The 23,811-nt window shown below is 64.3% G+C and overlaps 5 protein-coding genes across 7 annotated transcripts in view; 2 read left to right on the top strand and 3 right to left on the bottom strand.

Moving 5' to 3' along the window:
* SARNP (SAP domain containing ribonucleoprotein) overlaps positions 1-10,608 on the bottom strand; it is a 31,901-nt gene extending 21,293 nt beyond the window's left edge. Inside the window, exons 1-9 of the mRNA XM_064474539.1 lie at positions 10,501-10,608; positions 9,332-9,431; positions 9,038-9,084; positions 7,895-7,962; positions 6,451-6,502; positions 3,564-3,637; positions 2,858-2,886; positions 2,248-2,273; positions 941-1,009 (exon numbers count right to left, since the gene is read on the bottom strand). Of these exons, the coding sequence (XP_064330609.1) occupies positions 941-1,009; positions 2,248-2,273; positions 2,858-2,886; positions 3,564-3,637; positions 6,451-6,502; positions 7,895-7,962; positions 9,038-9,084; positions 9,332-9,431; positions 10,501-10,536 (501 nt within the window). The 5' untranslated portion in view covers positions 10,537-10,608. The remainder of the gene's footprint in view (positions 1-940; positions 1,010-2,247; positions 2,274-2,857; positions 2,887-3,563; positions 3,638-6,450; positions 6,503-7,894; positions 7,963-9,037; positions 9,085-9,331; positions 9,432-10,500) is intronic.
* A 205-nt stretch (positions 10,609-10,813) lies between these two features.
* ORMDL2 (ORMDL sphingolipid biosynthesis regulator 2) lies at positions 10,814-13,248 on the top strand. 2 transcript variants are annotated; one of them, XM_064474541.1, is made up of 4 exons: positions 10,814-10,829; positions 11,600-11,973; positions 12,252-12,403; positions 12,651-13,248. In XM_064474541.1, exons 2-4 carry the CDS (start codon positions 11,800-11,802, stop codon positions 12,784-12,786), a joined length of 462 nt encoding a protein of 153 aa, XP_064330611.1. In that variant the 5' UTR covers positions 10,814-10,829; positions 11,600-11,799; the 3' UTR covers positions 12,787-13,248. The 2 variants fall into 2 exon arrangements, with proteins under 2 accessions (XP_064330611.1, XP_064330610.1); XM_064474540.1 differs by lacking the exon at positions 10,814-10,829 and having other exon boundaries at positions 11,330-11,973.
* Positions 13,249-13,250: 2 nt separating this feature from the next.
* On the bottom strand, positions 13,251-17,542 carry DNAJC14 (DnaJ heat shock protein family (Hsp40) member C14). Its single transcript, XM_064474524.1, has 7 exons — positions 17,404-17,542; positions 15,630-16,879; positions 15,446-15,552; positions 15,214-15,333; positions 14,930-15,090; positions 14,728-14,830; positions 13,251-14,629 (listed from the first exon to the last, which is right to left on the bottom strand). The coding sequence occupies exons 2-7, from the start codon at positions 16,830-16,832 to the stop codon at positions 14,401-14,403; spliced, it is 1,923 nt and encodes a 640-aa protein (XP_064330594.1). The 5' UTR covers positions 16,833-16,879; positions 17,404-17,542; the 3' UTR covers positions 13,251-14,400.
* Positions 17,543-17,851: 309 nt separating this feature from the next.
* LOC135317908 (transmembrane protein 198-like) lies at positions 17,852-21,379 on the top strand. Of its 2 annotated transcripts, XM_064474532.1 has the most exons (5): positions 17,852-17,936; positions 18,610-18,740; positions 18,987-19,562; positions 19,981-20,129; positions 20,198-21,379. In XM_064474532.1, the coding sequence occupies exons 2-5, from the start codon at positions 18,620-18,622 to the stop codon at positions 20,324-20,326; spliced, it is 975 nt and encodes a 324-aa protein (XP_064330602.1). In that variant the 5' UTR covers positions 17,852-17,936; positions 18,610-18,619; the 3' UTR covers positions 20,327-21,379. The 2 variants fall into 2 exon arrangements, with proteins under 2 accessions (XP_064330602.1, XP_064330603.1); XM_064474533.1 differs by having other exon boundaries at positions 19,981-21,379.
* PYM1 (PYM homolog 1, exon junction complex associated factor) lies at positions 21,193-23,686 on the bottom strand. Its single transcript, XM_064474535.1, has 3 exons — positions 23,331-23,686; positions 22,737-22,830; positions 21,193-22,110 (listed from the first exon to the last, which is right to left on the bottom strand). The coding sequence occupies exons 1-3, from the start codon at positions 23,557-23,559 to the stop codon at positions 21,597-21,599; spliced, it is 837 nt and encodes a 278-aa protein (XP_064330605.1). The 5' UTR covers positions 23,560-23,686; the 3' UTR covers positions 21,193-21,596.
* Positions 23,687-23,811: the final 125 nt, after the last annotated feature.

The raw sequence follows: 23,811 nt of genomic DNA, 5'->3' as shown, positions 1-23,811 counted from the left end.
TTCTGAACAGTGCTGCAGCACGAGGTTCGTTAAAGCCCAGAAGAGCAAAAGGCGATTTTTGTTTGGGAAGCGCACAGGACGTTGTGTTAATCTCTCAGTACATATTTATCCTTTCTTCTGTTTTCCCCAAACACGCTAAATTCATCCTCTCCCCAGTTTGCTACAGAACACGTTTAGGCAAGGGATTATCGCGCCGGTAAGCACATGTTTACCTCCCAGCACACCCCAGGGCCCCCCCAGCACGCCCAGCACCCTTCAGCAAAGCCCACCCTTCCAGCCAGAGGCAGAGCGTGGCTCCGGCTCCTGCCCCACCGACAGACCCCGCAGTCAGCTCCAGCACGCAAAGGCTGAGCTACATCAGCCTCAGTATGGGGACCAGAGAGGGGTTACGCTCAGAAGCCTGTGTGTATTTCTCCCCTGGAAAAAATAAATAGCTTCAAGACCAAATTCATCCCCCTACAAAGCTCATCTCATTTGTACTTCAAAGGGTTATTTCCTACCGGGGAGCCTGGACGCATTCTCTTCAGAGAGCTCATTACCTCGGTCGTTACGGACTTGGCTCCCACCCCAATCAGAAACACGCACTTACGCAGCGCGAGTCAAACGCCTGAAAACAAACCAATTACAGCCTGCTAAACGGGGTCTCTTCCCCCGTTAAAATTTGGGCGAACAATCTTAAAACTCAACACCTCTACGCAGCAGTCGTAACTAACTCAAAACCGTATCAAGAGTCGCACACACAAAAACAAACAGAAGGAAAGATGAAGGAAACAGCGCTGACAAGCCTCCCCCGGGGCCCGGGGCCCGCGCCGCTGCATTAATAACAAGATGTAAAGCCTCAAGCAGCACGAAGGCTTTGAACGGTCACGGCACGCTACGAGCTGGAGCACTGGGCTAATCTGGGGGTGCAAAGAGTATCCTGGAGGCCGAGGCACCTTACCTTCTTGGAGAGCGAGGAGACATTCAACCCAAATCTTTGAGCCCTTTCCTTTAATTTATCCATGTTTACCTATAAAGACATAGGAAATAATTTTAGTTGTTTTTAAATCACCCTCACAATTTTAGTTTTTTAAATCACCATCACTCAGGGTGCAGGGATGGAGATACGGCCGCCTCCCAGAAAAGCCTCCTGCGCAGTGACTGCCCCAGGGAAAGCTCCTCCGGGCACCGCGCTGCCCCGACACCCAGCAGCAACGGCCCCTGGCAGCGCCGAGGGCTGCAGGAGAAGACCCAGCGTCCCAACCGAAGCAGCCAGAAACTGCCAGTCTGCCCCTTGGCTTCCTCAAACCAGCCAAAGGACGAACACCCCACGTGCTGTTCCCCCCTGCCCCCGAAGGAGCGGTTCTTTCGGAGTGCGACTGTGAGCTGTACCCTTCCTGGAGCAGTCTGGTCAACACAAACAAAATAAACAGCCTTGCAGGCAAACTTGCCAGCACTCCTAAAAGTCACCACTGCTCTCCAGCTGCCACAGGTTCAAGAAGCCATCGCTGCACCCTCACCCTTCCAGGACTGTCATGGCACTACCTAAGGAGGTCCCACCAGCCTGCGGGGGCTCCCAGAGAGGCGTCAGCCACCACGACAGCACCTACCCCTAGCGAGCACAGGCTTGGGGGGACAAGCATCTGGAGTACATCGTTCTGCAGAGGAAACCCCGGTGCTCTTCTGCCTCGCAGATGCTCATGCAAGATCTTTTACAGCCCTGGCACCAGAGAAACCTCTGACCTTGCCTGGTGACAGATCTTGGCTTAGCTCTGTTCTGCTCACCCTCAATCGAGCACGCAAACACTGAGCTGGCTGCCCAGGGCGAGAGCTCTCAGCCCTGCATGCTTTGGTGCCTCCTACTTAGACCTGGGAGTCAGGCAGGCAAAGCAGCATCGGCCGTTAAAAGCAGAGTAAGTTACTACAGGTCATTCACTGCGTCCACTCCTGAAGCGTAATTCAAGTGATTAAAAAAAAAAGGCAAGGAAAATCAGGCATATGGAAAAAACCCAAATCCGCCTTTGTTCCTTTCAGTGTTTCGTTCCAGAAGCAGCTCGTCTGAGAAACCGTCCCAGAGGCCGCCAAACACTGCCAAGGGACGGGGACCCCTCGACTCCAGCGTGGGCACGTCGTTAACTCGCGCTCCACGTGTGCCGTTCCTGGACCATTTTGGTAGTTCACCCCTGCAGACAGGAACCTCCTCCTACCGCCTACAACCCGTGCCAACGCCTGACCAGCAGTGACTCAGGAACAAGCAGCATTTCTTACCGTGGGTTTGCTGTCTGCAGAGAGGCCTGGAACGAGGAGGCAAGAAAAAAAAGCCCGGTTAGAGAACAAACACTGGAGCAGCACCTTATCTAAAGGAGGTGCAGTAAAGTCAGAGCGGGGCCCGGAGCGGCCCTGCGCCCGCCCCACCACAGACCAGTTTGATCTGCTGTCCCGTTTTCCCCAGCGTCTATCTCTGCTCGCTACGGAGTGAATCCCCCAATTTCTTTTTCACCTTCAAATCACCTTCTCCACCTGCAAAAACGCTGCCCTCCCACCTCGCTAAGACAGCTTGGGCAATCGAACCCGAGGTTTTTCAAAGCCACGCGATGCCTGGCGCTCTGTTCAGGGATACCACGGGAAAACCTGGCTAGTGTCTTCCAGTTGTGCTTGACAAATAGATACTGGGAAAAGCGTCTGAACTACCAAGGGAACAACACATGTCCTTTTTCTTCCTGATCCTACAATTCCCGCTCAGAGTTCCTGGGCACGGTCACAAAAAGGGACAGAAGGGAAAACAAAGGTAGTCCCACCGGCAAGTTTCTTTCCCCAAGAATAATTAAATATTTGCAGTAAGGTCACTCCATGGATTGGTTCTGCTTCACCTCCTCACCTTTAGTCGAAACTGTGGCCAAACCAAACCTGCCAAAGGTAAACAGAGCTTAGTCAGAGACTCGGGCGAAGATAAGGTCAGCCGGTACCTGGCACGTCAAGTGAACTTCTCCTTCAAACGCTCTGCACGAGCGTACTTGGGTAAAACTGCTCTGGGGCGAGACTAGCGGGAACACACTGTTACCGGCTCCTGCAGTTCCTGCAGGAATTCCCGCGCTTACTCTGCGTACAGCGATTCCCCACTTTCTTCACAAAACCAACCTCAAAGCCCAGATCGCTAGTCCGATCACCAGCAGTTCACCATTCCTCCCTTTCCTCGCCCTGTCTTTCCAGAATAACTGTGAGAACTGGCAGAAATTTCACCGGTATTTTAGCCGTAGCGACCAGTAAAGCATGCAGCAAACACTCCGCAATCAGACACGGCCCAGAGCTGGCGCGCGGGCCTCCGGCCTCACGAGGAGCACCGCCTCCCTGCAGCCGTAACACAGCCGCGAACCCCGCAGCAAACCCGTCCGCCGGTTGCTCGGGCTGGGGGCGTCCTCCACCCCGTTTTCCAGGCTCCTCCCCAGCGTTGCTGCCCCACCGCCCACACACAGCACAGAGCCACGTTCACCTCACGCCAACACGACCTGCCGTGCGGGCAGCCGCGTCCCGAGAGATCTTCTCCCAAGCAAGAGGAGGGGAGAAGGCTCCAAGCGTAGACTCACCGAGCTGCCCGCGCTGCCTTCTTGCTCTCCAGGCTCACGGGCACGTTGAAGCGTTCGGCCCTCTTCTGCATTCGCTGGAGGAGGGAGAGAAAGGAGCCAGCTGAGGAAGAGCGAGGATTTGAAGGGTACAGAAAGGAGGTTCTGCAGAGAGAGGCCGGCACGCTGAATCCCGCGGTGGGCTAAGGCTCCGACGTGCCCTGCTAGACCGGCAGCGCGCAGTCTGGAAAGGGGAAGAACACCTCCCTGCACCCGCAGGGGAAGGGAGAGATGCTGCAGGCAACCTTCCCATGGCTCGACACCACCCAAGAAGCCACCCCACAGCCTCCAGGGGGTACGCTCGACCAAAAGGCACCCTCGTGGTTCTGAGAAACACAGGCGTAATAAAAACTCTAACAAAAAAAGGTAGGCCATCGCTCTGCTGCTCAGGGAGCGCTCCTAGGAAAGGAGACGTGCCAGAAGAGAACGGGACCGGGGCCCCGACAGGCACGGGCGACTATTTTAAGATGATACAAGGCTGCAACCGCGCTGGAGGCCGGCGTGCCAGCACGCAGGCTGGAGCGCCGCACACCTGGCCCAGGGAAGCCCTCGTGCCAGGGGGAAAGGAGCAGCGCTCCTGGCAGGGACTACAAAGGGAGCGGCCCTGACTTCCCTCCCGGAGGCGGGAAGCAAGCGGTAGGCACGACCCGGCTTCGGCTCATTTGCAAGGAGAGAGGCAAACAAGATTCCCTTTTCTTCCCCCCACTAAGCAAAAAGGCCAAATATGCCAGAAAAGGGGATTGGGGAGGTGTTTGTTTTCAGGGAACTTTATCTGGCACAAGCCTTTTCACAAGAGGCCGACACCATTCAGGCAGTTGGCTCAGCCTCGCAAGCAGAGCTTGCCATTAGCAGAGCAATTCAAGACGAAATTCAGCTACGTAGAAAGGACTCGGCCTGCTGCCCTCGCTGCAGGCAAGGCCCGCCTGGCTCGGAGCGCGCTGCCCTGGGCACGGAAAAGCTTGGAGACATGGGAAGCGCGTGGGTTTGCACCTACGAGTACTAAATCCCCTTAAAAGCTTACGGGAAATATTTAACATTTTATTATTACACAAGGGCCCAAAAATGCGTTTGGTGTTTTAAAGGTTAGAGAAACAGATACTATTTTAACGGAAACATTTACTTTAGCCAAAAGCACAGTGAGGAGCGTAATAAACATGTGCATCGAAACAGAGATGTTTAGAAAAGATGGCAGAGGAACACCGCTCCTAACCCTGTCAGTACTGAGGAACTTTTACTCAACTGGGTAGAAACAATAAAGACAGAAAAACATCCCACTTGGGTCAAAGCCTATTTCCTTCTTCTTTCTGACACTTGGAAGACCACCCAAAAGAAGAGCCTGAAGAGGCAGCTTCCAGAAGGCGCCTCGACTCAGACAAGCCGTGCCGGACCGGAGGGAAGGCTCCGCTGCCCCAGCATCCCCCCGGAGGGGGCTCTCACGGTCAGATGGGCGGTGGTCTGCCTCCCTTACGCCCTCCCAGACTCAAGGAATCCACAGCAAACCGCGGACTGAAACGTGCTCACGCCTGCGCTCGTTTATCCCCGATGGTCGCCTTTCCTAGGAATTTGTCTCCTTGGTTTTTGGGCTCGCCTGTGTTCCTAGCACGCGGAACAGCCCGCATTGACGGCCTCCACCGTTCAGTCATGCACTGCATGGGAAAATAATTCCCTTTTATCTTCAAAAACCATCTAGAACATAATTTTGCTGAGACCTGAGTCACACTCAAAAAAAAAAAGTGGATTTCCTGAAAATAGGTTTGGCAGAATTTGGAAAAAACCAAAGGGCAAGAGCATAACTTCAGCAAGCTCTTAACGAGCTCTTTAACCAGCTACGGCCAGGGGCAGCCCTGCATCGCGGGGGACATCGCTCCTTCAGCAACACCCCCAGCTCCCATCAGGTGCTGTGTTTCTCCTCATTACTCCTTCACTGAGGTCATAATCCTCCCCTTGCGACATCACCCCGGTTGCTGTGGAAATGATCGTGTCCCAAACAGAAGATTAAAACCCTAAAGCAGCGGTGAACAGCAGGGAGACAAGAGCCGTGTTTTCATAGTGATTTCTTTCTTATGGAACATGAACAAAAAAATAACGGGGAGGATTAGAGAACCACAACCAGATTCCTGAAACTCAAAAGTTTCGCAAAGTTTTCCCAGAGGAATCGGCGGCTTCTATGTGTGTTTGTTTTAAATAAGCCCAGCAAACGTACGTGACAAAGCTAGGGAAGATAAAGATGAGATGATCTGTTAGCTCCTATCAGTTCCTCCCCAAGTGATTACTGCCTGACACGCATCCCAACAAAGCTTCGTAGTTTTACGTGTCTGAAGCGAGTCCCGAGGGACGGGGATGTGCCACGACCCGGGGAGCCCTGCAGCGGAACCATTCATGCCCCCAATAGCACGAAACACAACTCATACGCCAGAGTCGTAACAGAGGCGGCTCAAGCCTACCAGGCTTTATCGTCCCGAGCACAGGACGCTACGGGGCAAAGTCCACCTTGGCCTGCGATGGAACGACAGCCCAGGAGCGGCTCGGCGCTGCCGAGTCAGGGATATCGGGGTAGGGTCAGCGGTGGATGGTGGCGGAAGGCAGCGGCCGCGAGCCCCAAGGGAAGAGGCATCAACGGACGACTGAGAGAAACATTCCTTAAGATCTAGCGTCAGAATGAAACGTGCCATGGGGTCACCGCTCTGCCAGGTCACTCTGCAGCCAGCGACCGGTCAGCAATATAAAATCCAGGAAAAATAAAGCAGGTTTACAATGGAGGTGCTGACGCAGCCCCACCAACGCACAAAGGAGTCTCTGAATGAAGGGAACAAGGAAACCGACACCTCGGAGGACAAAGAAGCAGCCTTACCTCCATCTGCGATATTTCTGACGTTATTTTCACTACCTTCTTTTCCGTAATCCTAGAGGTGTTGGGAGAGAGAGAAATCAGTCAGAAGAGCTCCCGCTAGTTTCACAGGCATGTCCCGGCGGGAGCAGCATCGGGGTTCTCCTCCCAGCCACCCATCTCCAGCAACGCCACCTTAACGGAGGGCCTGTTTGTGAAACAGGAGCATCCCCAAGCCAGCATCCCCCTCGTGAGGGCAAGCACAGAGCCAGGTATCGATGCTAAAGTGAAGTACGAAGCCTGTGAAACTTATAACCAAAGTCTAGGGTGTAGTGGGGGCAGGACACGCACGACCCAGCGAAGGCGCAGCCATGGGTTCTCCTGCCAGCCTAACCAGTGCCTTGAGCATTCCTGAATTCCTTTGGCCATGAGGGGAAGCAAGCTGGAAAAGACACAAGAACCAGCCACGTTCTTTACACGGGCTTGGGGAATAATTAACTCCATTTAAGAGAAACGCTCTGTGATTTTAGCGGGGTGCTGTAGATGCACCTCAAAACGCCGGGTGGATATTACAGCAAGAGGCCGCAGACCTACGTGCCCAAGAATAAACCCCTGCCCATCTTAAGGCTCTTAACAGTAACTTTCAGCTCTCGTCAGAAGCCCAAAGCCTCGACTGCAAGCCCCAGAGAGCTTTATTCCTTTATGGCCCTCAAATACAAAGGATTGTTCTGTTCTAGTTCATGGGACAGCCACAGGCAACTTTCCCCAGGTCAGCACCAGCACCCCGAGCCCAGGCTCCATTTCAAACACACACTTCCTGAACAATGTGCGGCTGACAACAGCGGGACCTGTAAAAGGACCGAACGAAAATATAATGGAGTGGGCGTGCTCCAAAGTTTATGCTCCGAAAACAGAGCTCAGCCTCGAGGGGGAAAACAAAAGAGGAAGAGACAAAGTTCGGAAGTTCCCAGGCTAAGTGAAATAGCATCCTCCTCCCCCAAACAACTCCCATAAAACAGTGGGTCACAGCCAGCCTCATTAAGGTCTCCCATTTAGAAAAATGCACTGCTTTTGTTCCAGATTCCTGGACAGGTTTCTCATTTTATGCCCTGAAAGGTAGTAATGGTTTAATGGCACTTTCACAGGAAGCAATTCTGCCTGGGATGTGGGGCCGGGCGCTCCCGGCGTGGCTCGGCGGGCACAGGACGCCCCCTCCTGCCCACACGCCACGGCCGGCAGCCGCCAGCGCCGGGGCTGGCTTCGGGCTGCCGGAGGGGAGAGCAGCCCCGCGGGGGGCAGCCAGCCCACCCGGCCACCGCCCAGGGCTGAGGCGGGGGCCACACCCCTGCTCCGACACCTGCCGCGGCCCCCTTTGGCCCAAACTCCAAAAGGGGGCTGTACGAAGCTTATCGCCACCGGCCCTCGCGCCCCACGGGTTTGCTTTGGTTTACTCAGAAAGGATAGTTACACGTCAGGCGATTTCACAGGAGGCTCTTCTACTTTGACGGGTGGCTCTACCGGCTTCTGCTCTTCTTCCTGCAAGGCAAGGAGTCGAGAGGTCAGATAATAAATGCTCCAGCTGGCCGAGCAAGAGAGGAATGCACCGCGGCGGGGACGCTGTCGAGTCTTTTGGGCTCTCACCGGTTTAAAAGGCACACGCAGGTATTTCAGCCTGCACACGCCCAAAGATCTCTGCGTTGCAGGTTTAACCCAGCCCACTACGGCACGGTTTGCAGCAGGACGCAACGTTACATGCTCACAGCATGGAATATCACACACAATCCCTGCCTCAGTCTGGCAGGGTTTGAACACGAGCTGCTCTGGACACAGACTCTTGATTTATCCAAAGTCTAATCCCTTACAGAAAGTCTGGGCTTCAGAAGGCTGAGGAAATAACTGCAGTGAGACGTCCCCCAGCCCGCATGCCGAGCCACCAAGGAACATAAAAAATTATGCAGCGCTCGTGCTCGATGCCCAGCATCCATCTGGGGAGATCCACCTCACCCCTCACAAAATACTTTTTGTGAAACCAGGGAGAAATCTTCCACATCCTCCTCGTGGGCACACGCTTGCCAAGCGGCAAAGACCCTGGCCGCCGGAGGGATCGGTTTCCGCTGGTGTTTTAAGCGCAAAGCGCTTCCCCAGGCCGGATCTCCTCACCTCCCGTGGAACAAACTCTCCTGCTTTAAGGCTCACCCAGCCTGGCCCATGCTTGGCACCGTCAGGCCACCAGCTTGGTAACTCCTTCTCACATGTTTGTTCTTAAAACCCCACCGCGCTCCGGCCGTGTTTGCTGTTCATTTTGCGACAAAAGCACGGGGCAACGCAGCACGAACCCTGCCGAACGCGGGCAGAGCGACCCCGCTCCCAGCCGGCAGCCGCGCACTGGGGTTACATGCGCCACCCGAGCCCAACACTGAGCTTTTGCAGTGAAATCCAGTGCGTTCGGACCCAACACAGAAAGGCCACGCTTTAAAACAGATGCGGCGGCCCCAGGTACCTCCTGGCACACGGAACCGCCACGCGGCCGGCGGGAGGTCACACGCCATCAGGCAAACCTGAGCCCCTGCACAGGCCGTTGGCGGGACAGGCTGCCTGAGAGACAACCTACCTCGATTTCTTCTCCCAGGACGTCTTCTTCATTTGCTTCTTCTTCAGCTGGAGAACACAACAACAGAGCAATTACAGCAGCAAATTACTTCAGTAACATCTTGCCTTCTCAGGTAAACACTACGAGAGTTTTCCTCGGGAAGCAAAGGTGGTTGGTTACAGCCCCACGCTCAGCCCAGGGCTCCCCCTTTCGCCCAGGAGCCCCACACAAACGGGGGCCGAAGCCTGGGGGTCTCTCCCCACGGACAGCCCCAGAAGGAGCCCGCCAAGGCCCCCGCCAGCATGCGGCACCCACCGTGCTCCTCCAGGTACGCCTGGAGCCGGTTGATCAGATCCTGCTTGTTGCCTTTTGCTTCCAGGCCACGGGCCAGACATTCCTGCTTCAGTTCAGCCAACTACATAAGAGAAGGAGCCTCAGATTAGCGCGTGCGACTCCCCCACGCATGCGGACGCGCGCCGAGAAACAAATAAGTGGTCGTAATTTTTAAATAATAGTTTTTAAAAAGCATATAAATAAGCCAACAAAACCCACAGGACATTAAGGGTATAAAGCTACTGGAGAGTGTCCAGAGGCAGCCACGGAGCTGGTGAAGGGTTTAGGGGAGAAACCGTGTGGAGCAGCTGAGGTCCCTGGGTTTGTTCAGCTGGAGCAGAGGGGGCCGAGGGCAGCCTCATGGGCTCTGCAGCCCCCTCCCGAGGGCAGGAGGAGGGGCAGGGCTGGTCTCTGCTCTCTGGTGACCAACGCCAGGCCCCGAGGGAACGGCAGGGAGATGTGCCAGGGGAGGGTGAGGCTGGGCATTAGGAGAAGGTCCTTCCCCCCGAGGGTGGTGGGGCCCTGGCACAGGCTCCCCAGGGAGGCATCACGGCACCAGCCCGGCGATATTCCAGGAGCACTTGGACACGGCCCTCAGAGCCACGGTGTGAATTTGGGGTGTCCTGTGCAGGGCCGGGAGCTGGGCTCGATGGTCCCTGCGGGTCCCTCCCAGCTCAGGACATTCCATGATTCCAGGAATTGGCTTTTCTAGGGCCCGGGACGGCCCCCCCCAAACGCCGGCCGCGCTCCCGGACGCCCGGTTCCCCCCGCCATCGGCCGGCTCCCGCCTCAGGCCTGAGGGAGCCTCTCACCCACCAGCGCCCGCCGGGCCCCGGCCGGGAGCGGGAGGACCCCCAGGAGAAGCCCCCCCGGACCGGCCGGGAGGGGGGGGGGCGGGCCACCCCCGGGGGCCCCGGCGGAGCCCTCCCGTGCGCGGCGCGGCCCGAGGCGCCCCGCGAGGCCGGGGGGGGCAGCGCGGCTCCAGGGGCTCCCAGCCGAGGGACACGCGCCCGCCGCCCCCGCGCGCCGCGGCTCAGGCCCAGCCCGGCGCGGTGAGGCCCGGCGGCGGCGGGAGCCCCGGGCCGGGACAGGCCGCACCCCCCGCCGAGCGCCCACCGCAGGACCCGGGGCCACGGCGGCCCGACCGGTACCTTCAGCTTATGGAGCTCCACGGTCTCCGCCGCCATCTTGTCGCCCCCACAGCCCGCTGGCGGCCCCGCCCCTACCGGCCACCCACCGCCCAATCAGCGCCGCGTTTCCTAGACCGGCGATTTCAAACCTCTTTCCCAACACCGTCTCTCACGACTGGCCAGTCCTCACCCGCGCCTGACGCTCGCTATTGGCCTGCCAGCGCCCGAGGGGCGGGGCGGCGCTGAGCGACGGGCGGATCGGCCAATGGAGAGAGGGATGGGCGCTGGGACTTCCTGGATACGAGCCCCGGGGGCGGGCAGGGTCTTGGCAACGGCTGCGGAGCCGGCGGGTGGGTTGGTGGCTTGTGAGGGGCCGGGCCGGGGGTCCGCGACGGGTGCGGGGGCTGGGGCTGCGTGGGGTCTGGGCTTTGGGGGCCGGGGGACCGAGCTGGGGGGTCCCGAAGGTGCGGGGAGTCTGGGGGACCTGGGGGTGGGGGGGGCCGGGCTGGGGGGCTCGGCGGTGCTGGGGGCCAGGGGAACTGCGAGGGGCCGGGGATGGGAGGGGCTGCAGGGGCCTGGGAGGCCTAGGGGTGGGGGAAGTCCTGGGGCTGGTGTTCGGGGGATCGGGCTGGGGGGCTTAGGGGTGCAGAGGCCCGGGGCTATGAGTGGTCTGCGGGTGCAAGGGGATGGGGGGCGCCCGGGGTGTGGGAGCCAGGGCTGCAGGGGCCCAGGCTGGGGAGGACCCAGGGGTGTGAGGGAGCCCGGGGGTTGTGGGTAGCTGGGCTGGGGTTCAGGGGTGCAGGGGCCCGGGGCTATGGGGGGGATCTGCGGTTGGGAGGAGCTGGGCTGGGGGTCCCAGGGGTGCAGGTGCCCAGGGCTATGGGGGCTCCGGTGGTGCGAGGCCATGGTGGCAAGGCCAGGCCCTGGTGGGAGCAGGCATAGCCAGCCCTGGGGAGGACAACATTCCCCCAGGGGTGGGTTCCCAGCCCCACCGAGGGGCGAGGAGCCAGGCTCATGGCATGGGGCGAGCACCAGGAGAGGGGACCCATTACAGCGTGGTCCTGGTGCCTGGGGCTGAGCTGCTTTCTTTTCTCCTTCCCTGCATGTTCCTTTTCTTCAGGCTGAGATGCGGAGCCACTAATTAGGGAGCTGGAGTGTTGGGGGGGCATTGGGGGACGAGGGAAGGCTGGGGTGTGAGGTGCTGCAGGAAAACCGTGGATCTGGGGCTACGCCAAGACCCCCAACTGGGTTAGGAATTGCAGAGATTTGGGAAAACCTCCCCAAGGAGACCTCTGGAAGCCCCCGTTTGCCTACTCCGGGATGAACGTCGGCGTGGCGCACAGCGAGGTGAACCCCAACACACGAGTGATGAACAGCCGGGGTATCTGGCTGGCGTATGTGATCTCCGTGGGCGTCCTCCACGTCGTGCTCCTCAGCATCCCGTTCTTCAGCATTCCTGTGGTCTGGACGCTCACCAATGTCATACACAACCTGGTTAGTCAAAGCTTGGCCTGCTTTTCTCCCAGGGTTGGAGAGCACACAGGCAGGCGTTCGCTGTGTACGGTTCCGTGTCCCTGGGCTACGAGGAAGCCCCTGGTTCCTGTGGGTCAGCGCGGAAAGGGCTGGGGATTTGGTGCTGTGGGGGAGCTGTGGCTGGTGAGCAGTCGTTAGCTCGGGAAACAGCAGTGACAAGGCAGAAAAAGCACGTTTCTGTCCCAGCAGCGGGCTTCCCCGGGCTTGCTTTACATCCCCTCTCCCCTTGAAACCTGCAGGTCATGTACTTGCTGCTGCACACGGTGAAAGGGACCCCCTTTGAGACCCCGGATCAGGGAAAGGATCGCCTCCTCACGCACTGGGAGCAGATAGACTACGGGACGCAGTGCACCTCCTCGCGCAAGTTCCTCAGCATCTCCCCAGTAGTGCTGTGAGTGCCGCTGAGCGAGGCGGGAGGGCGGGGGGCGCCTGGGGCGCATTGGGGGACCGCCGGGCTTCTGCCGGCACAGCCACCCTGCCACAGGCAGCTCCTCTGGCTGGAGAGGGCTCCCCAGCTGCGAGGCACTGTTTCGCACGGGAAACACCAGCGAGGCACCCAAAATGCCCCTGGTGCAGGCAGAGGGAAGAGTGGGAGTGGCCCAGAGCTCACCCAGGGCCTCCCCCTCCCCCCCCTCCAGATACCTCCTCACCAGCTTTTACACCAAATATGACCCTGCGCACTTTGTCATCAACACGGCCTCCCTGCTCAGCGTCCTTCTGCCCAAGCTGCCCCAGTTCCACGGCGTGCGGGTCTTTGGCATCAACAAGTACTGAGGCCCCGGCGCCTCCTGGGAGAGGCCGCGGAGCTGGAGCGGGGACGCTGGAGCGGCGAGAGGTGCAGGCTGGAGAGCAGGGGCGAGGCGTGAGGAGGGCTGGGCACAGGGCATGGACCGCCCTGGCTTTTAGCAGGATTCCTCCCTCTCAAAGGGGCTCCTCGCTTAGGCTTGATCTCTTCGGTGAAGAGGGGAGCGCAGCTGAGCGGTACGGAGCGCCCAGTCACATCGCACGTGCGTGTTTCCTTCAAACTAACCTCGGTGTAACCGCGCAGAAAGCACCTGCGAGGGGAGAACTGCTGACCGGTGGGACGAGTTGCCCACCTACACCTCCCTCGTCCTCGTGTTTTATAAGTTTCCACTGCAATAAAGAACTTCTAGCGACTGGAGCGGCACCCTTGCGGTGGGACCGGCCCCAGCTCATGCCTCCCGCCCACCCCTCCCCGCACAGACCAGCCAGACATCTTCAAACCGCACTTTTAATTTAACAAAAGTGATAAGAAAGAGGTACACTACCATTTAAAACCCAGCTGCTCCAGTCTGGGAGTACAAAAAGGTTAGTGAAAAGCAATCGTGGCCTACGGCAGCGGTTCTCGGGGCGTTTCAGCGCCGCTCGAGCGGTCGCGGGCTGGGGAGCCTCGTGCAGCCCCCCCAGCGCTGTTGCTCCCTGCGAGGGACGGGCACAGCCGCCACGTCCCTGCCTGGCTCGGAGGGTCGGGAGACGCCAATCGCTCGGCGAGGCGCCGGACGCTCCCTCGCGTCTCTGCAAAAACCCCCTCGCCGTGCAGCTCGAGCTTTCAGCAGCGCTTCTTTAAAAAAATACTAAGCTGCTCTTCGTCCCCAGCGCTGAGGGAAGGGGACGAGGGTCCCTCCAGCAAAGCTGAGGCAGGAAAAGCAAAACCAGGGCAGGGGGAGCCGGGCGGTGACAGCGGGGCCCCGGCCGGGCAGCGCTGTGAGGAGGAGGAGCGCAGCTGATATACACGGCTATGTTAATAGAAAGCGGATGCACACGGTAATAAATAGATCCGTACGAGTGAAAAGGAACAATCTGCTTAAAAAAAAAAAAGTTATTGCAATGGCGCTGGCAGAGGCTGCCTGGCTGCAGCTCCTCGGGACAAGGCACAGCGCGGGGGGGCTCGTGGGACCCCCTCCAAGCCTCCCCGGCAGCTTCAGCCCTGTGGCTGTGCCCGAAGGAGCGGCTCATCGGGGTGGGGGAGCCGCCGTGCGGGGACCCCCCAGCCCCAGCGTGGGGAGGAAGGCACCCTGCGATACTGGGGGCGGCCACAGCTCCCTTCCCTCCAGAGCGGCGCCAGCAGCCGCCTCCCCACGAGCTGCGTCACCCGAACGCCTGCAATAACCCTGAAGAGACCTGACAGCCTGTCTGTCTGTCTGTCCTGGTCCCCGCCTGCCTGCCCAGCCCCACCGGGCTCTTTGGTACGGCTGGCTCCAACACAGAGCTCCTCCTGCTTGCGTTGGCTGCGTCAGCCTGCAAGCTCCCTGGTTACTTTTAAATATAGAGATTACTTTTTTTAAAAAAAAAAAAAGAAAAATAGAATTTTTTTTATTCGAAAGAGCCCTTTTCGTGCCCAGCAGAGCCCCGTCTGCCCGGCGCTGCTCAGCGCTGGAACGGCCGACGCACCTTCTTCCGCCTCTTGTGCTTCGCGTCGCCCTTGGGGGCTGCGCCCTCGGCCCTCGGGGGGGCGCCAGGGGGGGCTGCGGCCCCCGGGGGCGAGGGGGGAGGTGGGAAGGGCCCCCCAGGCATCGGTCCTGAGCTCCCCTGAAAGATGCGGGTGAAGAAGTCCTGCAGGTCAGCAGCCGAGGTGGGGCTGCCCTTGGAGGCACTCCTGCGGAGGGGAAAGTGGGTGTTGGGGGGGTCCCGTCAGAGCCCGAAGCCCTCCGTCCCCACCCAGGACGGAGGTCCGGCCCCTCTCCTGTCACCAACCTCTGCCGCCCGCCCGGCGCGGCGCTCCGCGAGCCGAAGGAGATGTGGTAGGGGACGCGGTGGGTGTCCGGGGAGATCCCCACGCGCTGGCAGCCGGCCCACTCTGCCGAGAGACAGGCAGCCGCCGGTCACGCCGCCCCGGCGCGGGGGGGACGGCCGGCGGCACCCGCTTGGGCCGGGGGCTCCGGGAGGCGGCACCCACCTGTGATGTCGTAGATCTTCCCGTCCATCATGGCGAAGTAGGTGATCTTCAGCCCCAGCAGGCTGGACTCGGCCCAGAAGTCGCCCTCCTCGGCGGGGTGCAGCCCGCCGCACTCGGCGCAGTAGCGGGCGCTGAGGGGGTCTCGGTCCATCTCGAACCTCCTGCGGCGAGGACAGGTGTTTCCGACCCCGGCGGGAGCGACACTGGCTCTGCCCCCCGCCCCCCAAATCGCCCCCCCGCGCTTTGGGGCCCCCAGGGCACTGCACTGCGGCCTCGGGACCTACTTGTGTTTCCCCTGGCACTTGCTGCACATCATGGTGTTCATGGCCTCCTTCAGGTCGTCCTGCAGCCGGCTCAGGAACTCGCTCATGGACCTCGTCAGCTCGCTCTCCGCCATCCGCTTGCTGCGAGGGGGGGGAAACCAGGGTCAGACCCTGCACGGGGGCGAGCCGGCGGGGGGCAGGGGGCTACACAGCACCCCCAAACTCTCCCCATCCCACCGCTGAGCCCACTCACATCTCGTACTCCTTCCTCCTCTCCGGGCTGCTGACAATGTCCCAGGCCGCCCGCAGCACCTTGAATGCTGCCTCTGCCCTCGGATGCTCGTTCTTGTCCGGGTGGACCTGGGAGGAGCAGGAAATCTCAGCGCCACATCTCGAGGCTGTGGGGGGACACCCAGAGCCCCCCGCCGCCCACGCACCAGCACCGCCAGCCGGCGATAGGCCTTCTTCAGCTCGGCGTCCGACGCTGTCGCCTCCACGCCCAGCACCTGGAAGGGGTTCAGCTCCTCCTCGGGCACCTCCGCCATGGCCAGCAAGCGGCTCACCTCCTCCCCAGAGCCGGCGGTGGGAGCACCCGCATCGGGGCCGGGCACCGCGTCCCCCAGCCCGCCTGTCTGGCCCCCCCAGGGCACCCAGGGGGGAGCTCGCCGCCTCTGCAGCCAGTCCCAGAGGTAACGGCACGTCCGGCTCTCCCTGAGAAGCCCCCACGTCCTGCGGAGCACGGCCACGTCCAGGAGCGCGAGGAGCTGGGCCGCCCGCTGGCTCCTGCCCAGCCGATCCACACCGGCAGCCAGCGCGGCAGCACCCAGGCGCCAGCACAGCCGCAGGCTGCCCAGGAGCAGCATGAGGAGGAGGAGGAGGAGTGCGCAAAGCATCCAGAGCAGGCGGAGGAAGAGCCCTGCCCCGGTCCGCAGCCACCGGGCCGCCTTGAGAGAGCCGCTCCGGGCCCGCTGGCTCACCCGCCGGCCCCAGCTCCGCACGCCGGCCTGCACCCAGCCCAGGTCACGGGCACTGAGGTGGCAGCAGGAGCAGAGCAGCCGCCCGCTGGCCTCCGCGCCCAGCCTGCGGGCCTGGGCCAGCGCCGCCGCCAGCAGCCCCCGGCAGCCGGCCAGCTCCTCCACCGGCCCCGGCAACTCAGCCCCGTCCCCGCGGCTCCTCTTCCGCACCGGCCGGTGCCGCTTGCCCGCGCCGCTCTCGCGCCGGCTGCCATCCTCCTTCTCCTTGGGGGCCGAGCGATGCCTCTGCCGCCTCCGTGTCCTCCGGCACCCCTTCCCCACGCCATCCTCATCCTCCTCGCCCTCCTCCCGCCCGCGGGGCTGCGGCACCGCTGGGGCAGTGGTGGCCCAGTTGCGGCAGGTCAGGCTGCAGGACCCCTCACGCCGCCCGGCCACGGGGCTCGGGGGGGTGGCCGGCTCCCCCCGGCAGCAGCAGGAGCACCGGGGGCCCGGGAAGGGCAGGTCACCATCGTCTTCAGGGCCGGGGGTGGGTGGGCGGCCACAGCTCCCGTTCCAGGCAGTGCTGTCCCCTGCGGGGTGGCTGCTGCTCCCGGGGGGCTCCGAGCTCCAGCCGGGTCCGGTGCCTCCTTCGGCCGCAGTCGCTTCCCGCTGCCGGAGCTGCTCCATCCCGGCGGCCCCGGGCCGGGCCTAGGTCACGGCCATCCTGCCGGGCCCTGCAGACGAGAGTGGGATAAGCACAGCCCCCGCCGGTCCCGGGAGCCCCCGCCATCCCCGAGAGCCCCCCTAGCGCCGGGACTATCCCCCCAGCCCTGGGGAACCCTCCCGGCTCCGGGACACCGCCCCCCCGCACCGGCCCCGGGGAATCCCGCAGGCCCAGCAGCCCCCCCCAGACCCGGGACTCCCCCGACCCCAGGACCCCCCTGCACCGGCCCCAGGGAAACCCCCCAGGCCTAGAGAGCCCTCCCGGCCACGGGACCCCGCACCGGCTCCAGGGATTCCCCCCCAGCCCCGAGGACCACCCCCCCCCGCCCCCCGGACCCCCGTGCACCGGCCCCAGGGAACCCCCCTGGCCCGGCCCCGGGCGCTCACGGGACACCCCCTCCGCCCGGTGACGCCATCAGGCCGATTCCAGGGGAATTTCACCCCTAAAGCGCGGCTCCGCCGCTGCTCAGGGTCCCGCCGCCCCCGTGGCGGGCGGGGACCGGCGGGGGGCCCGGGGGGGGGGGCGGGGACTCACAGTGCCGGTGCCGGCGGGGGGGGGGGGTCGCCGCCGCCTCCCGCCCCCCCCCGGGTCCCTCAACCCGCCTCACTTCCGCCTTCCTCCCGCCCGCCGCCGCCACCTCCCACTTCCGGGGGCGGGGCCTGGCTCCGGCGCGTCATTCCGCGCACCCCGCCCCTTAAAGCGGCAGCGCCACCCCTCCCGTTAACCCTTTGGCCGCCCCGGGAGGCACCCAGGCGCCCTGCGCCGACCCCGTCACGTGCCCGCGCCCCGGGGCGCCCACGCGGGACTCCGCCCCACGCCCGTGTCCCCCCCGGCCCCACAGGAGGGACCCCCGCCCCGCAGCCCCCCCAGGCCCGCCTCGCCACCGCCCCACGCCTGGACCCGGCCCCGCCGCCCACCCGCGACCGCAGCCCCCGCCCCACGCCCGGCCCCGGCCCCGTCCCCGCGCGGGACCCCCGGCCGCCCCGCCCTGCCCCCGCCCCCGGCGGAGTCTCGGCTCCGCGGCCGGGCCGGGCCCCACCGCGACCCCCGGGACCGGCACCGAGTGGGTGAGTCCCGGCAGGGGCGGCGGGACCGATGGGCGCCCCCGGTGCCCCCGCGCTCCCAGTCCTCCCGCCTGGACCCCCGCGCTCCCAGTGCCCCCAGCCCTCCCTCCCAGTGCCCCCAGCCCGCCCTCCCGCCCGGCCCCCCGCGCTCCCAGTGCCCCCAACCCTCCCGCCCGGCCCCCCGCGCTCACAGTGCCCCCAGCCCTCCCAGTGCCCCCAGCACTCCCGCCCGGCCCCCCGCGCTCCCAGTGCCCCCAGCCCTCCCAGTGCGGCAGCCCCAGACAGCACTACCCCCCGCCCCGTCCCCTTGGCAACTCCCAGTGCCCCCAGCTCACTCTCCCCAGTAGCTCGCAGTTCCCCCAGCCCAGCACTCCCAGTGCCCCCAGCTCGCTCTCCCCAGTAGCTCCCAGTTCCCCCTCCCAGCAGCCCCCACTACTCGCAGCCCTCCCCACTGCAGCAGCTCCCCAGTTTCTAGTGCCCCCAGCCCAGTGCTCCCAGTAGCCACCAGCCCCCAGCCACATTCCCCCCAGCCACATTCCCCCCAGATGTGCCCCCCCACGGTGCTGCTGCCAGATGTGGGTGTGGGGAGGGGGGGACTCTCACCCACCACCCGCAGGGTTGAGAGTGGGGCTGGGTGCCGGGCGGGGCAGCGGGGGCTCAGCACCGCCCCCCCCAGCCCCCGGGCGATGGAGGCCAGTGCCCCCCCTGCGCCCCGCTGCACCCTGGAGCACCGGCCCCCCTACGAGCCTGTCCCAGCCGCCCTCTGCGCCCTCGGTGCCCTCTTTGGCCTCGTCTGCGGCTGCTTCGGTGAGCACCGGCACGGCTGGGGGGCACGGCTGGGGGGCACGGCAGGCACAAGGCGAGGGACCTTGCAGGGAATGGGGGGGACAAGAAGAGGGGCATTGCGGTGGCGCAGTGGGGAGCCCCCCCAGGCTGGGGGCGGGGGCATGGCCATGGGGCACGCTGTGGGGCACAGCCAGAAGGGGTGGCGCAGGGCACGCCGTGGGGCACAGCCAGAGCAGCTGGCGGTGACGCCCCCCGCGCCCGTGGCAGGGTACCGCTGCTTCAAGGCCATCATGTTCCTCTCGGGGCTGCTCTTCGGCTCCACCGTCATCTTCCTCCTGTGCTACAAGGAGCGGGTGCTGGAGACGCAGCTGAGCCTGGAGGCCAGCGCGGGCATCGCCCTGGGCATCGGGCTGCTCTGCGGGCTGGTCACCATGCTGCTGCGCAGCGTCGGGCTCTTCACCACCGGGCTGCTGCTGGGGCTGCTGCTGGCCACGGCCGCGCTGGTGGCGGCGGCGCCGGTGCTGCCGCCGCCGAGCCCCTGGGTGCCGGCGGGCAGCCTGCTGGGGCTGGCGCTGCTCTGCGCCCTCCTGGCGCTGCAGTGGCCGAAGGCGGTGACCGTCCTCTCCACCGCCGTCTTCGGTGCCGCCGTCGTCGTGGTCTGCGCCGACTACTTCGTGGAGGCGCTGGCGTTGGTGCTCTACGTCTACGACCGGCTGCGGCTGGCGCCGGCGGGGCCGCTGTGCTGGCACAGCTGGGTGGTGCTGGGCGCCTGGCCGGCGCTCAGCCTCCTCGCCGTCCTGCTCCAGTGGAAGCTGACGGCTGACGGCTTCTCCCACACTGATGGTGAGTGGGGGCGAGGAGGGGGGCACGGGGGGGCACCCCGGTCCCAGCTGGCCCGGGGGGTGCTGGGTGGTGGGAGCAGCCGGGGGGAGGCAGCAGGGAGGGGTCCCAGCACGCGGGTGATCGTGAGTGGCGAGGGAGGGTGGGGACGAGGGCAGGGATGGGGATGGTGACCAGGGCGGTGATGGGGACAGGGGCGGTGTCAGGATGGGACGGGGATGGCAGGGAAGGGGGGGTGACAGTGGGGGTGAGGTGGGAATGGGGGCGAGGTGGGGAGGGAGACAGGGATGGAGACGGTGGTGATGGGATGGCGATGGCCGTGGGACGGGGACGGCGACGGCCGGGGGACGGTGAAGGCGGTGGGGACAGAGTTGTCACAGGGAGGGGCCGCGGGGCAGGGCTCAGCCCCCGCTCCCCACAGTCATCCTCAGCCGGCGGCAGAAGCGGCTGCAGCTGCTGCGCATCCGGCAGAAGGAGGCCAAGCGCCGGCAGAGCCTGGCCCCCCCCGAGGGCACCTACCGCCGCAAGCCCCCCCCCGTCAAGCGCTACGCGGGCGACGTGCTGGCCCCGGTGAGTCCGTGCCCCGGCGAGGCTGTGCCGGTGGCCGCGGGGCCGCGCTGACCCCCGTGTTCCCCCAGAGCTACATCCGGAGCCTGCGGGACCGGCAGCTGGAGAGCGGGACCGCGCCGGGCCCCGCCGCCACCCCTGATGCCGACTGCGGCTCCACCACACCCCTCACTGCCCCCCCGCCCCGCCGCCGCCCCTGAGCACCCCTGAGCGCCCCACCGACGTGCCTTGGGGGTGCTAGGGCCCCCCACTCCCACTGTGCCTGCCTCTTTAAATAGGCAAATGAGGTGCCGTATGCCCCACCCCCGGGGTGTGGCTAAGGGGAGGCGGGGCTTTAAGGCATGTAGGGGCTGAGGACCCCCAGGGGCTGTGGGGGGGTCCCCTGGTGTGAACCAAACCCAGTGCCCCCCCCACTGCTGCCTGCCCCACAGCCCGCCCTACCACTGCCAGCCCCATGGCCTGCCCCACTGCTGCTGCCAGCCCCATACCCACTGCAGCCCCTGCCCCTCGCCAGCCCCACAGAGGGCAGACCCTGGGGGGTGCAGCCCTGACCCCATGCCCCAGCTCCCACCCAGCCTCCGGCACCAGAAGAGACCCCTTAAAAATAAAGTTTCCCCTTTATTTTTGTAGGACCTACCCAAGCTCTGCACACACTGTGGGCCCAGCCCAGCTCCCCCTCTGCTGTGGAGGGTCCCAAAAGCCTTAACCCCACCGCAGGGGGATCTCACCCCACCGTGGGGCCTCTCTGGCCCCCCAGCCCTGCCCTGAGCCCCCAAAGGACCACATCAACCCCCCTCCCACGGAAGGGCCCCCTGACCCACACCCACACTGTGCTTGTACCGGGGCTGTTGCATTAAAGAGCATCCTGGGGGTGCAGCGTGAGCCCCCCAGTACCGCCAGAGCTCAGCAGCCAGCAGTGAGGGGGCACAGATGGGGACCCCTCCAGATCCCCACCTTTGTAAGAAACAGGTCCTGCCGGGGCAGGGGGGCTGGCGCTGGGCTCTGCCCTCACCACGTCCCTCGGAGCCCCCCCGACGCGGGGAAAGGCAGATCTGAGCTCCCGGCGCCGGGTCACTACTGCAATTTTATTATTGCATGATTTTTAAAAATAAAGGAAGAGAGAGGCCGCAACACAGAACACAAGGGGCTGGGAAGGTCGGGGGGGAGGGGGCCGCAGCCCCGCCCTGGACGCAGCACGGCTCCGCCCGGTCCCACCCCAAATAAAATTATTAAAAACAAAAAAAAAAAAAAAAGAGGAGAGAGGTATTCGAGAGGCGCCGGGTTTCTAACACCGATAGCTGGGAACAACCGTTCTCAGAAAAAAAAAAATAAACCCACCGACAGCAGCACCCGCCCAACCGAAATCCCCGGCCGGGCGCTCGGTCCGGGCAGCCTGCGCGCTGGGGACGCCACCCGCGCCCCTCCCCACCCCGCCGCGTCCCTGCGCCCCCCGAACCCCCCACCCACCCCTTACAAGTCCAGCTCCAGGTCCCGCAGTTCCTCCTCCAAGGCTTTCCTCCGTCCCAGCTTCTCCAGCTGCTCTTTCGTCGGCTGCTTTATCTCCCCCGAGTCGAGCCGCTGCTGCAGCTCCTCCACCTGCCGCAGCTTCTTCTTCAGGTTCTTGATCTTCTTGCTCTTCTCCGAGGCGGGGGCTTCTCCCTCGGTGGGGGCCCTGGTGCCGCAGGCCGGCTGCGGCACGGCCGCCTGACTGTCCCCCGGCGGCCCCTTGTCCCCGCTGCCACCCCCTGACAGAGAGGCCTTCTCCAGCACCTGGATCAGTTCGTCCGTCTCCCGCTCGCCCTTCTCCTGCTGCTGCTTCCTCTTCTCCTTGCGTTTCAAGTTCCTTTTCGCCGCCTTGGACAGTCCCGTCTCGCCGCTCTCCGCCTTGCCGGGCTGCTTGCCGGGCTGCGCGGTGGCCTCCAGGCTCAGCCCCGGGGGCAGCTCGGGTTTGCTTTTGAAAAACTTCACATATTTATTCTCGTACCTGCACAGAACGAGAGCCTGTGAAGGCGCCTCTCCCCCGCCGTCCCTCCGCAGGGCCGCGGGGTGGTGCCAAGGACCCCCGGTGTGGCACCAAAGACCCCGTCGCCAAACCCCAGGATCGTTTGGTGCCTCCAGCAAAGCCCCCGCCACGGAGCAGCCCCCGCGTCCGGCTCTGCCCCGGGGGGAGCTGTGGGCTCTGCTCCTTCCGCCACGCAGCGGCCGAGCAGCCACCCTCGGAGCGGGTCAGCGCTGCCGAGCTCCGCACCCCGGCACACGCCGCCGCTCGGGGTCCTCCTCACGTCCGCGGACGGCCTGGACCCGCACGGCCACCCCGCGGGGGGCCGCGGCACGAGTCAATACGTACCGGCAGGATACGGCTTATAGGGTAGGGGTGAGGGGGTCGGAATTGCTCAGGCACCTGGAAAGAGACTGAGACCTCAAGACGTAACCCAGCGCACGCAGCCCTCGGAGTGGCGGGGCCACGGTCCAGGGTGCCTGGGGACGGGATGGGACACTCCGGCAGCTCCGCTCCCCTCTCGCGGCACGGCAGACCCCAGCCCCGTGGGGGGAGCTCCCTCCCCACCCAGGGGAGGGCCCCCCTTTCCCCCAGCCGCCTGCCCCACTTACACCGGCACCTCCTCCTGGGGAACGTATCCCTCCTTCACCCGCCGCTGCTTCCGCCAGGTGCCGTCAGGGCGCTGCGTTGAGGCGATGTACTTCCCTGCCGGGCCAAGGCGCCGTCGGCTGGCGGCCCCGGGGTGCTCCACGGGGGACCCAGGACACCCCACGGACGCCCCACGGACACCCCACGGACAGCACACACACCCCACAGATGCCCCAGAACACCCCACAGACCCCACAGGTGTCCCAGGACACCCCACGGACGCCGCAGGGCTCCCAGGACACACCATGCACCCCAAGACACCCCGCGGGGGTCCCACCGACACCGCAGGACACCCCACGCCCCCAGGCCCGGGACGAGGACAGCGGAACACCACAGACACCGCGGGGTACACACGAGGGGGGCGCAACCCCACGGCACCGGCGGGGGCGCAGACGGGGCAGACGGGGCCCCGGAGAGCCCGGGGAGGCGGCACCCGGCCCCGCAGGTACCGGGGCTGGGTCCCGCCCCACGGATGCGGGGACGCAGCAGCCCCACGAGGCCGGGCCCCGCCCCACGAGAGCCGCCCGCCCCACGGCGCCGGGCCGGGCCGCACTCACCGGTCTCGTCAGTCACATAGGGAGTCGCCATCTTGCGAGCGCGACACACTTCCGGCCTCCCAGCCCCGCCCCGGAAGTGGCGGCGGCGGCGGCCGGGCGTGGCCGCGGAGGCGCCGCGCGGCGCGGGCGGCCATTTTGTTTTTAAAGAGACAGCGCCTCGTGTGGGGCGCACACCCGCCATGCACCGGGGCAGCACCCCCAACACCCCTCCGAGGTGCGAGGTTGCCATGGTGACCCCAGGCGGGGGGTGTGAGGCCGGCTTTGGGGGTCCCGTTGCCCTCCCCTCTCCGGGCCCACCACCATGGCCACCGCGGTGTCCCCGATCCCCCTCCCGGCTGCGCCGCCGGGCGGAGGGGAGGCGGTGTCTGTGTGTCCGTCCGTCTGTCCCCCGGCCGCCCCCCCTCCCCGCTCGCGGCCCCTGAGGTTCCCCCCGGCGCGCCTGTGGGACGGGAACCCCCAAACCGCCACCGCCGTCCCCGAT

Source organism: Phalacrocorax carbo, chromosome 27, assembly GCF_963921805.1.
Source record: "Phalacrocorax carbo chromosome 27, bPhaCar2.1, whole genome shotgun sequence".
NCBI classification, from domain to species: Eukaryota; Metazoa; Chordata; class Aves; order Suliformes; family Phalacrocoracidae; genus Phalacrocorax; species Phalacrocorax carbo.
The sequence above is the reverse complement of the archived record's forward strand: the minus strand, read 5'-3'. Positions and strand labels throughout refer to the sequence as shown.